Raw genomic sequence first — 14,617 nt, forward strand, 5'->3', positions numbered from 1 at the left:
CCATCACAACGCACAAGCGCAAGTGTCCTGTATGGCTACAGCACATTCCTTTTCTTTACGGCTCCGTTAGAGATGACCCAGCTCCCCCTGACATCTCTCAATCAACACGCCACAAAGCTGTCCCAAGTCCCAAGGAGGCACTCGGAGACGTGGCCAGGACGCCACCTCAGGGCAGCAGAACAGGTGTGACCCCACTGGGTGAATTTAGCAGAGGTGTGACATTCAGGCATCTTGTCTGTTACTTAATCAACTCAGCCCCAGCTTCCAACAGCTAAAGAGGGAAGATTAATATTGCACCGTCAGCGTCAGCCTCTTCCCACGGACAGCCGAGGGGTTTATTTTGGGGAATGCTGTGGGCACTGCCAGCACTGCTCCCAGGGGATGATGGCCACGGGGCTGCAGCCCTCCTACTCCCCTTCCCCCCCAAAAAATACCCTTTCTAGGCTGTCCCTGCTGCCACCTCCATCCCAAGGAGCCAGGCTGCAGCACCAGCACAACACCTTACCCAGGACCGTTTTGTCCAGCCCCGGCACCCCTGGGTGCTCTCACGCAACCACGGAAAAACGCATGGGCACATCCCAGCCAAATCCTTCCACCTGCAAGCTGCAGCTGACTGCTCAGCCACGCGATATTCAACTGTTAATGCTGTTTATTTAGCAGTATGACCACCTGAAATTCCATAGGATGGAGTTGCCTAAGGAAGTCTTGTGGCTAATATTATTTGGGGGATTAGATAGGATGTTTACGCACAAGCTGGTGAGTTTGCAGCAGCAGGAGCACCAGATTTAGGCAGGGAAACGAAGTCAACCATGCTTCATTACCTAGGGTTATCACGGCACGGCAAATTCCCTGCCCGCCCGCCTTGTGCGTGACCTGCGGTAGAGCGGGGCAGCAGCGCAGCGTCCGGCGGCTAAGAAATGTCACAGCCTTCAGAAGCAAAACGCGCTGGGTTAAAAGCAGGGAGCTAAGTCGTAGGCAGCGACGGATTCTTCTCGTAAGGCAACTTTTAGCAATTATCCTTCTGTTTTCACAGCGCTCCCCAGGGTGACAGTGTTTAAGATCCACCCTGTACTGCTCAGCAGTGGAGGCAACGCTGCTGCCTCTGAACTGCCGCTGGCAAAGAAATACGTGTGTGGCTAGCATGAAAAGTGAAAAGAATTGTTGCTGGAGGCAGAGGCAGGGGCCTGGGTCTGCAGGCACGGCGCAGTTGCAACCTGAGTCTGCCACGGCCTTTTTGCAGGTGCCCGGGAAGGTGGTTTCGCGCCCATATGCCTCGGTTCCTCGCTGTCTGCACGAGTCAGTCATTCCAGCCCACCAGAAATTGTCTGACAAAACCTCTTCTTGACAGAAAACACTGGCTTGTCAAAATGGGAGCTCCTTTATACCACTTCTGACAGCATATCCCTCGGTGACAGCTAGACTTCTTGGCCGGAGCAACCATAAAAGCCTACGGTTAGGGCACGAAGCTGGGATCTGGCGTCCCAACACGCTTGATTCAGAGCTAGCATTTGAATTTAGTTCTTGTCTGTCCTGGGAGAGAGCCCATTCCACCAGGTTAACACGTCCTCTTCCTAGGCCAGCTTCTCCCGACCTTCTGGTGGAGATGCCTTATTGCATTTTCACGCACAGCACTGTCTCTGGAGTCTCTGCAAACACTGCAGAGAAGAAAACTCGCCCAGCCCATATCATTACGCCTCTCTCTACTGCAGTAGCAGGGACCCTAGAGATAGCTACGCAGAGCAAAACATAATGAGAACCTAAAGCAACTCCTGTGAAAGCAGAGGAGCTCTGCTGAGTTCATCAGGAGCTAGCTCTGTCTCAAAAGCATGGCCTGTTCTTGCACAAAGAACCGCACACAGTTAAGGAAGACATTTTTTTCCCCGTCCAGGAAAGGGTTGAGTTCAGAGGGTTGGTTTAGAGCTTGAGAATAATTAATTTCTGTCAAGAGTAATCAACAGCTATCTTTCTTAATAAGCTGCACCTTCAGAGGTGGTGAACAGCTCCTTAAACCAAGGGTTCAAACTGGAAATGCAAATTACAAGCACACTTGGAGGGTGGGGGATGTTGATGAAGAGGCAGCTTCGCATCGCTTTTGGCCAAAAAACCAGTATTAGCTGGGGGGGAATGCAGAAGAACCTTTGCATGGCTTCAGGGTGCACATCATCAGAGACAGCACCGAGGATGCAAGGCCGGTGCGACCCTGGATTGACATTTCGTTAGTCTCAGAAGACCTCTCTAAAAGTGGGTTCTTAAGAAAGAGAAATTGTTGCTACCACCCAAGGAGGCATAGCGCATGGGAAAAGGACACCATTATGCTTGCTCTGCTGAGTATTGCGTTATCCTCAACCACTGCCTCTTGCCCCTCCTGTAATGAGCTTGACCCCTTGGTCTCCTCATCCAGCCCAGAGACCATGAGATTCAGCACATCTTTTGGGTGGTTTTTATGTGAAATCAGAGCATGCATCAAAACAGTTAATGTATTAGGATTCAGCCTGGATCGTCCCTCTGCAAAGCCTGTGAGAGGCAATCTACCACATGCAGGAGTCTTTGCTTGTAGGGTATGCTAAACTGATGTTCCTACTGCGACTTCAAAGTGATGATGACATTTTGAAGTGAGCTTTAAACGACCTTCCTCAAGAGACAATAGCGGTTTAGTTGCAGAGGCATGGAGCTTAGCATGGGGCAACCTACCTTGTGACAGTGGCACGGAAATCCTTGTTCATCTAATTCTCCAAGATTTCTCATTATTTTTCATTAGTTCAGCCCCAAGGTGAGAGCCCATGAAAAAAAGAACCTGCAGACATTTCACAAAAGAAATATCCGCTTCCTGCTTTCCCCAGGTGCTCTGTTATCAAAATTGAGGAAATAACTGAAAATAACCCCTTGGGTAAAACATTTCTGCTATGAACAAAGAGTGAAATAACTTTACAGTATTGTTTAAAATGACATTATTATCACTGTACTTCAGTCATGCTTTATATAAATAAAATATTTAAATAAAGCTACTTTATTTCAAAACTGATAGTTGACTTAAATACTATATCTAGATACAATTGGTCAAAATTATCCCCCATCTTCACAAACATGCTACATATTTTGTATTGGATACTTATAAATCTGTATACAACCCACACATAGAAATGCCTCATGCCTCTCCAAAATGCTTTCTCTTGAAACATGAGTTCCTTCATATGAACTACAAATCTGTATTTCCATCCCATTTCTGAGCTCTGTGCATCTTACCTTCCTTGGGTTTTACAAGTCACCACTGTTTCTTTTTATTTCTACATTTCAATTTCTCATTGCCTTTGCTCATCTTTAGAGATAAAACAAGTGAAAAATACATTGCAAGTAAAATATCCCCACCTTGCTTGTTTTAGACACGGTGATATAAGATGGGCAAAGTTTGCAGGGAGAGTAAAATCTGTAGTAGGCCAGCTGAAGTATTTTGAAAAAAAAACAAAAACACAGACAGTGTTCACCACTATTCAAAAGTAAACAACTCATATTTATTTCATAAATCTATTTAACTGCATTTTTCCTGTGCTGATTATACACTTCCAGTTCTCAATGTAAATAAAGATGAGTTTTGATGAGCAGGTAACACCTATTAATATTTCATTCCCCCTCCTTCTACATCCTCAGAAATAATCTTTTTAGTTTTTCATATCGTGGAAGCTTCCAAAATGTAACACCTCATTTTGAATCATGACCCAGGGAGACAGGAGAGGGACCAGTCGCACTCTCCAGACATGGCACTTTATAAACTGAGGCTGCAAAGCCCACAGGGCACCATCGGCCATCCAGAATGCTCCTCCTTATCAGAGCTTCCAGCGCCAGTACGTTATTGAGAAATATTGGCCACAGCTTCAGTTCGGATCCAGCCCAGCCCTGATGGATGTGCGTATCCTGTTGAGACAGGAAGGATTTAGGTACTGACTCAAGGTCAAGCGTGTGCATCAATACCTGTTGCCCCAAGTGTCTCCTCAAACCATGGCCAGGTCGGTGCTTCATAAGTCTTAAGTCAGCCAACATTAAAACTCTGGACAGTGGACCACAAAGTCTTAACACAAGCCTCCTTCGCAGAGGAAAGAAATAACACAGCTCCTATTCCCAGCTCAAATATATGAGTTTTAGGTCCTAGTGGATCTAGAAACCTCAGAGAGTATCTAAGGCATGTTAACTCTATATGTGCTTGCACAGATGCTCTCAAAAGCACACCAGGCAGAGAAGTCCAGCACAGGCTGCTTCTTCACGTGCACAGACTGCCTTCATAACACCAGCGCGGACTGCCTTTCCTGCCCTCGAACGCTGTTCTGTGGCTCTCTCTGCCCATGGTCTTCTCCTGTGACCCACCACGAACACAAGCTGTCCAAGTCTCCTCAGGTGATCTCATTAACTCTGTCCCAGGAGAGGACAGACCGATGATTCAAAGAGACCTGTGAAAGACTAATGGATTGGGGCTGACCTGCAACTTGATCGGCTGAACTTCTCTCATTTGTAATTATAATAAATATTGTTCTCATTTTTTAAAGGCAAGACTACCCTCTGCATGCACAAGCACACGGGCACGTTTCACCACTCATCTGCCTTTACAGCAATCCAGTTCCCAATTGCTTAGTATGACCTTACAGCCATTACTCCTCAGGACTTGTCCATGCCAACTCTCAGGTGCACCATACATCAACCCCAAATCGGGCCAGAACTGACACAACCACTGACCTTCTAGTTCAAAGCTGGTTCTTGTCATAGCGAGGCAGAAAACTCATGTCTGCCTACAAAAGACCATGCAGACTCAGCCCTAGACACAGCACAGCTACACCTCATCTGGTCTTGCGATCGATTTTTGACATAACATTAATAACAAAAAGTTTTAGGTGATACATGCCCGGCACTTTTATATGTGGAAAAAATAAATGCAATGCACAACTGTTGGATGCTCCCATCCTCGAGGTGTGCCACACGTCATGACTGCCCTGCTCCTCACTACTGCGCTGTGTAATGCACCCCTTGTAAACACGTTCATTCTTAATAGAACAAATAAGACTAAAACTTACCCAGAAAAAGTAGAGAATGGAGCAGTTTTACAGTTTGAGGTCACACATGTTGTTCTGTCCCACCGTGAATACACAGCCTTGAAACAGTTTGACATGAGCTGCTGTCCCATGCACATTTATAGCCCATCGTGTTCAATCCTAAGCAATTTCGGAGAGCTGATGACCAAAGAGCCAGCTGGAAATCAGTCCTTTGCTCTCAGCCTTGTTTGCAACAGGCAGGTTGGCAAGACTTGACCAAAATTTGACAGCTTAGCAGGAATTGCTGTCGCACAGAAGGCTGAATTAATTTTCAGGTATCTGTGCTCTTGAACATGGTTTTAAGGACCAAGCAAGTAAACGCCCCCTTTGCAAAAGAATATCCTTGCTTTCTCTCAGTAAACGAGCATGTACAAATAATTGCTTTGATTAGGGAGATGTTTCAAGGGCAATCAAGAACACCCAATATGCGTTGGTGGTACCCAATGACAACTTCTTCCCTTGTTCTTAGTAAAACTGGAGGTCACACTGTGGATAGCCTAGGCTAACCTCAACGAGCTAAATAGGGATAACAGCCCGTTGTTACCCGAGAGACAAGATGGCCCGTGGATAATTTACATATCATCTAACCCAGACAAACCTCAGCTTCTTTTATGAATTAGGACAGAATGTAGCCTTGCAAAATATTCCAGTGTTATGTCTTGAGACATCCTTCAATCCACCTGGATACCAAATCTCAGGACTTCCTGCTTTCCAGCCGGGTGATAAAAGCTGCACCTGTCACATGCAGAGGTGGAGAAAGACACGGCCCTGGTGTCCCACCTGCAGTGGGCGCAGAGCAGCTCTGGGGCTGTAAACCACCAAGGAAAGGGGAGAGAAGTCAAACTAAATGAGTGTCCCCATGGGGGTAGGAGACACACGTGTCTGTCCACAGAGTGGCACAAGTGATTCATGACCAGTCTGTAGATATCAGACAATGGGCTGGGAACAAGCTCCCAAATTTAATTTCTCATGTCCATTGCATGAGTAGTTCTTATTAGTGCAGCTACACGCTATGCTCTCCTCCCCCAACTTTTTGGTAGGACATCAGACACCCTCAGAGTGATCCAAACCCCACAACACTCAAAGGAAAACCAGCACCTGACTTCAGCTCTGCATAAAGGCTCAGCCACCGTCATACAATCCTAAGGCTTCGTAAACTGAAGCAAAGCAGCATAAGGCTGAACAATAGACCTTCCTTGTAATTAATACCTGTAATGTAAATTAATCCAGGCTGCCAATAGCAGCTGCTGGGTAAATAAGAATCTGTGGTACTATCACTGTCAAAGGGCCATGGGCATATGATGCTGTGGATGTGAATACAAGGAACAGAGGTTCATTCAAGCAGGAACACTTAAAATGTACCCTGTTCTCCTTGAGAAATGTGTGGCATTCAACAGGGAACCTGACAGGTGTCATTTTATTCAGACAAGTAAATGCAATCACTCAGGCGTCTGCAGTCACTAAGTATTCCCACCATCCTCTGTAGCTTTATTTGGATCATGAAAAGAACTCTGCTTTTGTTTTCTCTCTCTCTGTGTCCAATTTTTCAATTATAAGTTGACTATTTTTTTAATATTCTTTTTTCTGCATTTTTTAATAATTTCTCTGTTTTGTTTTGTTTGTTTGTTTGTTTTCCTTTAAATTAACCTCTTCGAAGCTCACAGCCCTGCAGGGATTCTCTGGCTGGCCTGTGTTCCTCACCAAGAAAGTGGCTGGGTCTCCCTATGGCTTGGTGGGTTTTAGCCCAAGCACCAACAATCCCCTTCAAATATGCTTCAAATGCCTCTACAGAGCTTCAGCAAAGCAAAAAGTATGAAAAAAAAAATATTTCATTTTTCTTCAGTCCACATGCCACACATCACAGAGAAGATGTGTGTCCCAGCAGTTCAAGAGAGGAAGGAAAATCCAAATGACAAAGATAAGGTCTCCAGGAGAAGATAAAAAGTTGAAGATGCTGCAGGAGAGGGAATATGGAGGGAACTTATTTGGTTACCTCCAAAACCAGAACAGACTGGCAGCAAACGGGGCAAAGCACAAGACTAAGGTCTGTAGCAACAGTGCCCAGGTGGTTTACCAAGAACAACAGCAAAAACGGGGAACAGTGATTGAAGAGACATGACCAACAAGGAAAAGAGTATGGCACTGAACGTTGCTAACGATGGGAATGTGGACTTAGAAGGGAGCAACTAATCTTTCTTTACAGGCACATAAAATCACCAAACCACATAATTACTCATTTGCCTAGTAGCCTAGAAAACGTTAATACTGAAAGTGTACACACCACTGTTTAATCCATTTGAAAGGAAAAAAAGAAAAAAAAAACAAGAAACTCTGAACCAAATTTAGGGCAAACGACTTGCATGTACAAAGAAAATCATATCACAATCTCGCTTCAGACCTCTACTGATCCAGAGGGAGCCAAATGAATTCGGATAAATTTACATTTTCAGTTGACAGTTCACCTCAGCAGCCTGGGAATGTTTATCTTTCATTAATTATGGTTCAAGGGGAACTGCAACCTGAGATAGCCGAGCTAACCCTCTCCTCTTACAGATTCAGACCTGCCGCCTGGAAGGCATCCAACCCTTCACCCGTGCTTCTGGCCGCAGCCCAGCTCCCTGCATTTATACGGAGGGCCGCAGAGCGTCCAGCCTGTGCCACTCAAGAGTCGGCTTTTCTATGCGATAAAAGTGACAAGAACAGATGCATTTCCGGTAAATGGTTAAATCTCTTCTGTCATACTCTTAAGGCAGGAGACAACTTTATTCGTATTTTCCCTGGACCCAGCACATAGTGAACCATTGATCTATAACACCAGGCCACTTCTCCAGAAGAGCGGGGCCTCAGAACTGGCTTTTCAGCTGGTGAAATGCAAAGTTGCTCCAGCAATTTCATTTGAGCTGCACTGATTTTTACCAGCTGAGGGTTTAGCCTACAAATCTTTTCCTGCTGAGAGACAGGTGTTGAACAAGATGGAGAAAATCACTTGCATTCCTTTGAAACAGCTCTCCCCTGCAGGAGCAATAATAAATTCAGAGAAACTGTTGTGTCATTTAAAGATCTATTAAGATTGAATGGTTGACTTTCTCTCATTAATTGTGTATCGCTTTGACTCATCCACTACCTTCTCCAGACCCCTCCTGCTCCCTCGAGTGTCCTTAACTCTTCCATTTCACAAAATGAACGGATAAAAGAGCAGCAAAGGACTTTGGCAGACACAGCCCCAGCAGTAACTGGGTGGGCTTTTAGCAGATCACCTCCAGACGTTATCTCATTCCCCTGTGGCCCCCACCCTGGAGAGGTCTGCATTTATAAAATGCTCCTACATACATTTCTAGTCAATGGATATTATTTGTGCACGCTAACTCACGTGCAGTATCCTTTAATACTTATATCATCACCATACTGAAGCAGTTTTAGGAGATTGTATCTTAATAGCCCAAAATTACTTAACAATTCAGGAACAGACAGTGTCATGGTGTATTGTTTCATTGTTAATGTCGAACAGGCTCTCAATAAAAATAACAATACTTTGCCCTTCTAGAGCATCTATCAATGCTCAAAGCATTCTATTAAGGCCAGCAATAAACTGCTTTTACCAAAAAAATGCTCCTAAGTGGTCACGTCAACAACCCTAGTGCAAGAAAACTATTATTTATTCTCAAAAATATGTGATACTAGCAAAAAAACACAAGTTTCCCCTCTTGTGCACCAAACTACACCTCTCCTTTCCCTCAGGCCTGTGGCTACCAGCGGGTGTACTTCACTTTCTGTGCCCAAAATTAAGCTCCCAGTAAGGAGCGGTGCACTGGTGAGGTCATCAGGCAAACACAACTCGGTTTGCTCATTAGCACTTGCAGATAAACTGCCGACATACCACCTGAGACTGGTTTGCTGGCTCCACTTTCACATCTCGATCGTCTTCCCACTCACGTTACATGAACTATACATCACCACATGGCCTACACGCTGATATCAATTTGGGAGTACATGTCTGGTGTGCAAGCTGTCCTGGCTTCGTTTCAACGTCATTAGCTTAAAACCACTCTGAAAAATAGGCACCAGTTCAATATGGATATCATACACATACAGTAAACCGGCGTAGAATTACAGTGAGAGGTTTGGCTTGTTTATGGAAATTTCCTTCAGGTCATCTCCAGAGCCTGGAAACACTTGAGTTTATACACTGGACGGCAACCACACTGCCCTTTCTGATAGCACACAATGATCCCGGCTACATCTTCCGGGGTAGGACGTCTCTCATCTAATCTATTTTAAAGTGCTAATCGCGGATACTGCAATACTCGACCAATGAGCAGAGCTTCTCCAAACAGTGATTTATCCCACCCTAAGATGTCAGGTCTAACACTGGAAGAAGGAATTACCCTCTGGAGGCATCTTGCACCTTCCTCTCCACTGACTACAAAAAAAACTCAAATAAGTGTAGACTACGCGATTACATTTTACATGCCTGAAGTAATTTGAAAGCAACCCTGTCCTTTCTGACAAGGCACCAGAAAGCCGCGCTTTTTGGAAAACCCTTACTTTTGGGCACATCCATGGGATTCAGGCTGCCGATGAGGTCTCTGACGTACAGTCCATCCCCGTCTTCCTTGCTCAGCCAGTTGTTGCAGGGGAAGTAAAACCGGAGGTGAGGTCTGTTCATGTCAGTCACGATCACACGGTCGAGGAACCAGCCCGCGTTCAGTCCGGTATTATCATGCTCAATCCTAGAGGAAGAACAATCCCAGATTTGATGTTTTGATTAAGACTGGCCACTAGCACTGTAGTTTTGTGGAACATGTTATATTAGGCAAGGCTAGAGCAACTATACACAAAATGCCTACTAATGCCTGGCTAGCTGAAGAGTTTTGTAGGATTTATGGGCTTTTACAGGGTATTTTGTAAACAACAACATTCCTACATATATATGTGTGTACTGATATCATAGGTGCATATGTGGGCTTTTGTCGGCAGGAGGACGCACACAAACATACACACACCTGCATGTTCGTTCAACATACGCGTTCATTCACCTTTGCCTGCATATCTAAAACATAAGTGACTCTCCTCTCACCCTCTACCCCTCCTGCTTTTTTCTCTTCTTACTTTGCTTTGTCCAGCTCTTCCCATTTTCCCAGCTTTCTTTGTACTGCTTACTAATTTTTCATTTTATATTGGTCAGTCAGATGGTGGTTAAACATAATAATTATCATTTACATTACACTAATTTAACAAAAGAGGATAGCAAGCCCCAGTTACCTCCATCGGAACACAAAACCAGTCCTAAATGCTTTCCTTCGTGATTGCACATGACAGAAATACAATTCTTGGTGGAGAACGTGGATAGTTATAAGCAATACCGTAGGTGATTTCACGCTTCAGTTCAAATCTTAGGCAGTAAACAAGCTTTTACCACCCCTTAACTTCACCTTGCGTTAAGGAATAATGAATAAAACATGGCAACTCTAAAACCTCTACAGCCTGTCATTCGATTAGCACCTCTCGGGGCAGGTACTGTGGTAGTAATGTTGTGCAGGTACCTTATTTTCTTTATTTGTCCGACGTTGTTGGTTTTTACCCGGAACACATCTGTTTTGCTCCTCTCAAAGGCCGTGCTGCTCCTGTAATACACATGCATCAAAAGCTATGGTAAAAAAACAGCAGCCTTGTCAGCAGGCACACATGGTGGCCTGACAGAGCACTAGTGTTTAAGGATGAAGAAATGTCATTTCTAGCACTGGAAAGACCTACTTTTCAATGTCCTCTTTCCTGTGACAAGTTTCAGATGCTGTAAGTACTGTCATTTAACAGACTTTTTCCCTTCTTAAGGTCTAAGAGTCCTTCCAGAAGCCGAGATGGAAGCTTTGGGGGAAATGCAATGCTGGCCCAAGCAGATGCAAACCTTGGATCACATTCCATATCGCCTCCAAGAATTAAACATGACAAAAGTTTTTCAAAATCCTCAACTAAATTACCCACAAAGGTAAGAGCTGGGGTGGTCTGTAAGACTTTCCTATCAGCTAGTGTCTTTCAGTGGTGTCTAAAAATGATCTTAGGTGATAATATTTCAAGGCAGCACTTAACGAAGCAAAAATTACATGAAAAACTCCAACTCTTTGATAACACCTCATCTGTAGTTCCTCAACTCCACCAGCCCACCCATTGGTTGCTAAAATGTAGAGATAACAGCAAAAAACATGGGGTATGTTTTCAGCTGGTCCCCTCCAGAGTGGCTGGAATGGGGTTGTTCATAGTGGTTGCATCAGAGCTTTGTTTCACCCTTATCAACCAGCACTTGTTGGCCAAACAAAATAGAAGTCCCTCGTGAATCTATCTCCCTGCACATCTACCTCAGTTGCTTTACAGGGCCTCAATATGCTTTTCATTTCTTTCCCACTCCAAGAGGGCTCCTCTCGTGCCATCCTACCTCCCAGGCACAGAGTGGACCCACTCTTGGTAACGTGGCAAAGAGATTCCATAGGCCGGTGAATTCCCTGTGGAGCTGCAGATCTGCCCAGAGCTCAGCCAGAGAAAAAAGCACCCAACTCCATCAAAGGTTTCTTCCCATGCCCATCTTTCAACATTTTTTTAATGACCAATGAAACTTCCTTTGCAGCTGTCTCTTGTGATTTGTATCTCATTCAAAGCAAAACAACTGCAGGACAGGGACTAGTTTGATTTTTTCTTTTTTGTGACGTGTTAAGTGTGTGGTTAGCATTTCACAAGTGCAAGTGGAAGGCAATATAAAGTAGAATCGTAGAATTGTCTAGGTTGGAAGGGTCCTTTAAGATCATTGAGTCGAGCCATCAACTTAACACTGCCAAGTCCACCACTAAACCATGTCCCTCAGCATCACAGCTACACATCACCTCCAGGGATGGTGATACAACCACTGGGCAGCCTGTTCCAATGTTTGGTAACCATTTTGGTGAATAATTTTTTCCTAATATCCAATCTAAACCTCCCCTGGCAGAACTTCAGGCTTCTTCCTAAGTGTATTGGACCAGGTCAGGGGATGTACAATTTAATTTCCAGTTCTGCCTCCAGCCTGCGGTGTGATCTTTAGCAAGCACTTCCATCCTTTTTGAGCTCATATTTTCCACAAAAACACTACAAATAACATCACGGCAAAACCTACCCTCGCTTTGAAGACACGGCCTCTGCCACCTGCCCTCCCTGACGGGTCTCCATTTCACCTGGGCCTCTAATCACTGCTACAGATTATTAAACACAGCAAAACCCAGAAGTCATATTAAAATGAACAAAAAACCACAGCACTTCAGCAGCATAAAGCCGCAGTGACAAGCAGCTTGTAGTCAGAAAGTTAATGAATATTAATAAACGAGCAAGGGGGTTCAGTTTTGCTCGGCTCTCTTCTCCATGTCATTGAAGGATCTGCATGTACCTTGGTTTAAAGGTTGTTTTGTGTGTTCTGCAAATGCATGCGCAGCCCTCCTCCTCCTCTGTCCTGCTATTCCAGCTCCGGCGCCAGGAGCATCGCCGCTACATGAAAAGGCTAAAATGGTTAACCTTGCCGTGAAGACAAGAGACAATTATAATCCAGCCCAGCCTCCCCCAACCTGGCTGTCGGAGAGAAAACAGTCAGCAAATGTGAGGCAATTAGTTTGTCAGGCTTGAGAGAGCATTGTAATGACAGCGGCTTCTTCCCGCATCAGCTCCGGAGATGGAGGCGGTGCTGCAGACTGTGTCGGAGATGGCACAAAAGTATTAAGGGAGACTAATTAGCCAAAAGCTTTCTGTGCACCAGTCCTGGTGGCTGCTGGTCTCCAGCAGTGCCGCCACTGTGCTGGGCTGTTTTAGTTGCTGGGATGGTGGGAGAGCGGTGGGAAGGAAACATGCTGTTGGAGGAGCACCAAGCGGGCATCCCAAAGTGCCCATCGAGCAGATGCTTCATGCATCTTGAAAGAGCTTGGGGAAGCATTGGGAAACACGACTGTGGTCCAGGAGTCAAACTCCTGGGAAGTCTTGCTGTCGAAAGGTAGGAAGAACTTGATGAGTCTCTTCTCTTGAGGTGTATATGCAGCACCAACAGCACAAAAAAGGGGAATGTTTTAAGGAAAATATCCAAACCTTCCTTCTAGCATTTTTCTAGCATTGCTAACTAAAAATGAATGGAGAAAGTGAGGGAATATCCCCTGGTGAATAGCCCTACTGAAGTTTATTCAAAAAAAAAAAAAAAAAAGAAAGGAAGAAAGAGAGAGAGACAAGGAGAAATTACAGCTGAGCCATGTCAGAGTCTGGTCCAGGCTGGGGCTGGGGTAAGAAATTCACAGCCTGATTACCATAAGGAACTCGTTACACCGAACAATGCAGCACGCTGGCTTGCACAGCTCCAGTGGCAAATAAAGCAGGGAAAAATCTGACTTGGAAATTGCAGCACTAAATTTCTAATGTTCAGGCTTGACTGGATTCAGACCCAGAGCCTGGGCACGGGTAGGCATAAGCTTAGTCTAAAGATCAGCAGAATTTCACTTGGACCCCTATCATTCAGCTGGGACATCAGTCTAGGGCAACATCACAAATACGTCTCAGTCAGGTTTTTTTTTTTATTTCACATCTTTGATTGCCTTTAACAGATCTATTTTTTATAACCCATTGTAGTGTTTTACCTGATTGCTTTTTAAGAAACACCCAAAGAACTTTGCCAAAGGTTAGCATACGAAATTCTCAAATATTCTTTGTATCTGAAGCTGTTTTCAGATTCTTTTTGTTGAATGATGGCCTGCAGGTTGCCCTGCTCGTGGTACTGCAAATGTACAATGATTTAGAGGACCATGTCCCCTGGTTGGGTAAATCACATTGCTAAAAAGCACCACAAGAACTGGTGCATATTCAAGCACCGTATTTATGAATCCCTGTGGGCATCTCTTCTGTAGGCCATCGGCACAGAGAACAGAGCCAGTGCCATGATAGTTTTGCTACTACTTGGTATGTTGGCAACAAGAAACTACCAATGATGCAGTTTTAAATGCAGAAGTACATAAAATAACCATCTGCACTAGTAAATCATCTTTTTTTTTAAAAAAAAAAAAAGGGGGGGAATTAATAAGAGCTAATCCCACCACCTAAATGAAAATCACATTTGCAATTGAAATTTTGAATATTTGTAGAAAATAGTCTTCGCTTCTGATGAGCTAACAGCACTCTTTCCAGAAGTGAGCTCTTAGGAACAGAAGGGAAACCTCGGTACTGATCACAGCAGAGGCATAAAAATAATAACCTTTAGCAGCGATGGAGTAACCCGAACAAATTTAGCCTTGAATCACTGCATTAACGATCATTAAGAATTTTAAAGATGCTCAATTAAATCACCAGAAAGAGTCAGTTCATGGTGGCATCTCCCTGCAACCTTGCCTGCAGGTCCACCTGCTCCTGCCATGGATGTGTAGCAGAAGCAGGAGGCAGTTGGGTACCAGGGATGATTTCAGAAGGTCTCACAGCAAAAACCATCCTACAGCCTATCATTCTCTAGGGGAAAAATTAATGCTGTTTGGATCATCTGCTATCTCACGGGAGGT

At 44.6% G+C, this 14,617-nt stretch overlaps 1 protein-coding gene across 1 annotated transcript in view; it reads right to left on the reverse strand.

Annotated features, from left to right (window-relative positions):
• Nucleotides 1–14,617, reverse strand: part of LOXHD1 (lipoxygenase homology PLAT domains 1) — a gene marked incomplete at both ends in the record, with an annotated part of 152,507 nt that overhangs the window by 111,953 nt on the left and 25,937 nt on the right. The window contains 2 exons of the mRNA XM_082498034.1: nucleotides 9,621–9,805; nucleotides 10,619–10,699. Of these exons, the coding sequence (XP_082354160.1) occupies nucleotides 9,621–9,805; nucleotides 10,619–10,699 (266 nt within the window). The remainder of the gene's footprint in view (nucleotides 1–9,620; nucleotides 9,806–10,618; nucleotides 10,700–14,617) is intronic.

This window comes from Vanellus vanellus, assembly GCF_965231255.1.
Source record: "Vanellus vanellus genome assembly, chromosome: Z".
Taxonomy (NCBI): domain Eukaryota; kingdom Metazoa; phylum Chordata; class Aves; order Charadriiformes; family Charadriidae; genus Vanellus; species Vanellus vanellus.